Source organism: Acanthisitta chloris, unplaced genomic scaffold, assembly GCF_000695815.1.
Source record: "Acanthisitta chloris isolate BGI_N310 unplaced genomic scaffold, ASM69581v1 scaffold20893, whole genome shotgun sequence".
Lineage (NCBI taxonomy): Eukaryota > Metazoa > Chordata > Aves > Passeriformes > Acanthisittidae > Acanthisitta > Acanthisitta chloris.
This window is the reverse complement of record NW_008665651.1, coordinates 740-2791: the sequence shown is the minus strand read 5'-3', so window position 1 is coordinate 2791 and position 2052 is coordinate 740. Positions and strand designations below refer to the sequence as shown.

At 57.4% G+C, this 2052-nt stretch overlaps 1 protein-coding gene across 1 annotated transcript in view; it reads left to right on the top strand.

Moving 5' to 3' along the window:
* The window catches only part of MYO1F (myosin IF), a 10969-nt gene extending 10364 nt beyond the window's left edge, over positions 1–605 (top strand). Inside the window, exons 26-27 of the mRNA XM_009071842.1 lie at positions 281–447; positions 529–605. Of these exons, the coding sequence (XP_009070090.1) occupies positions 281–447; positions 529–605 (244 nt within the window). The remainder of the gene's footprint in view (positions 1–280; positions 448–528) is intronic.
* Positions 606–2052: the final 1447 nt, after the last annotated feature.

Genomic DNA, 2052 nt, shown 5'->3' with positions numbered 1-2052 from the left:
GGTAGCCCGTTTCCCTGGCCTGGCCCCCTGCCACATCCTCCCCTCCCACTGCCACCAGTGCTGGGAGATGCTTTTCTCCCTCTGAGGAGACCAGTTCAGGGCAATCTGCCTTTGCTGGCAGGATGTATCTCCCAGGCTCCTGCACACCCCAGTTCTCCCAGTCCCTGCAAAGCACTGCAAGCAGGGAGTATCCTATGGATGGCAGGATGGGAAGGAGGGGACAATGTGTCCCGTGCCATCCTGCCCTCCCCGTGTGGACACCCTTTCTCTCACCCCACAGCATGCAGCGCCGGCGGAGCGTGAACCAGCGGCCGCCCCCGGCCAGGCGCCCCAAGCCCCAGGCCAAGGCAGCTGGACCACAGTGCCAAGCACTCTACCAGTACATTGGGCAGGACGTGGATGAGCTCAGCTTCAACGTGGGGGACGTCATAGACATCCTGATGGAAGGTACCAGCTCCTTCCCTGCCCAGCTTCTCTCCCCAGTGACAGCACCACACCTGACCCTTCTCCTTTTTATCTCCTTCCCAGATACCTCTGGCTGGTGGAAAGGCCGACTGCATGGCAAGGAAGGGCTTTTTCCTGGGAACTATGTGCAGAAGATCTGAGCCAGGTGCAGTGGCAAGAGGCAAGGAGGGAGTCACCATCCTCCCACCTGCACCGAGGCCGTGCCAAAGAGGCTGGTGGCAGCTCCATGGTGGTTTTCCACTGATGCTGGCATGGAGCAAGTGCTTCCTTGTGAGCCTCCCCTGACTGTGCTGTTGCCAACCACTGAATCCCACAGCTGCTGTAGCTGCTGGCATCCCTGCAGCAAGGATGGGCTCTTTGCTGCTTCTTCATACCCTGGGACTGGAACTGCTCCAGTGGTTCTGGGGTATAATAGGATTATTGTTAACAATTGTGGGAAACAATCAGACTCAGCAAATCTGACTGAAGAATTGAGTTTGAGGTTTGTGTTTCACCCCGATGGCAGCCCAGAGCTCTCACTGGCCTCATTGCAAGAGCTGTGATGTGGGCAGGGCAAATATCAGTCAGCCCTGTCCCCCTACCACACTGAACCCTCCAGAGGATGCTGAATACAGAAACCAAGTCCCCAAGGAACCCACCTCAGGCATCTCCACATCCTGGCATGACTCTGGATTGCTCAGCCTGTGGGAGAGGCTGGGGCAGTGGCAAGGCAAAGCAGGACTGGGGTGCCATCACCAATCCCTGATTTCTCACAGGAAAAGCTGCAAGGTTCTTTTAGACAAAGCCTACTGAGCTGTCACAGCTTTTTCTGATGATGGCCAAAGGGTTGCTGCCCCCCCCCTCATTTGCAGGGCAGGAGGGTCCTCATCCACAGAGAGCCAGAGTTGATGCACGGGGTGGAAACTGCTATCCCTGGCTGCACCAGCTGCATGATCCAGGGACCCTCCATGTCCCAGACCCCCAGGCCAGTGGGACAGCTGGGGGTGGGGGGTGTTGCATGGGGGCTGAGTCCGAGCCAGGGCTGTTCCAGGGGGAATTGCAGCAGGGAGAGGGATGAACGGAGCAGACATGTCAGGACTCAGCTCAGCCTTCCCTCCTCTTCCCACTCCCCCGCTGAGGACTGAGCCAGAGGAAGTGACGACAGGCTGATCCCACATGGCCCTGCCTCAGCCTGTTGTCCCAGCCCTCCTCTTCCTCCCTCCGGAGCTACTTCCCCAGAATGTATAACCCTGCCCCAGAGATGGGGGCTGCAGTGGGGTTTAGGGGACCCTGTGTCCACCAGGATGGGGGTGACAGGGCAGGAGCTCACTGGGATGGGAAGTACCCCATGGTCCCATGCTGGAAAAAATAGTGGTTGGCCCCCCTCAGCACAAGGTTTTACAGCCCCTGTGGTCCTTGGGGTGGTTTTTCTTGTAAATCACAGGGGCTTAGGAGTCCTTGCACTGCAGAGTGTGGGAGCAGGGGAGGGGGTGGAGGGAGGGCAGGAAGAGCATCTGGTTTTATTTTATTTAAAAAAAAAAGTCTTTGGAAACAGAGGATTTAGGAAACTCTTTCCTGCACCTTCCAGCCCTTCCTTGATTGTGCAAA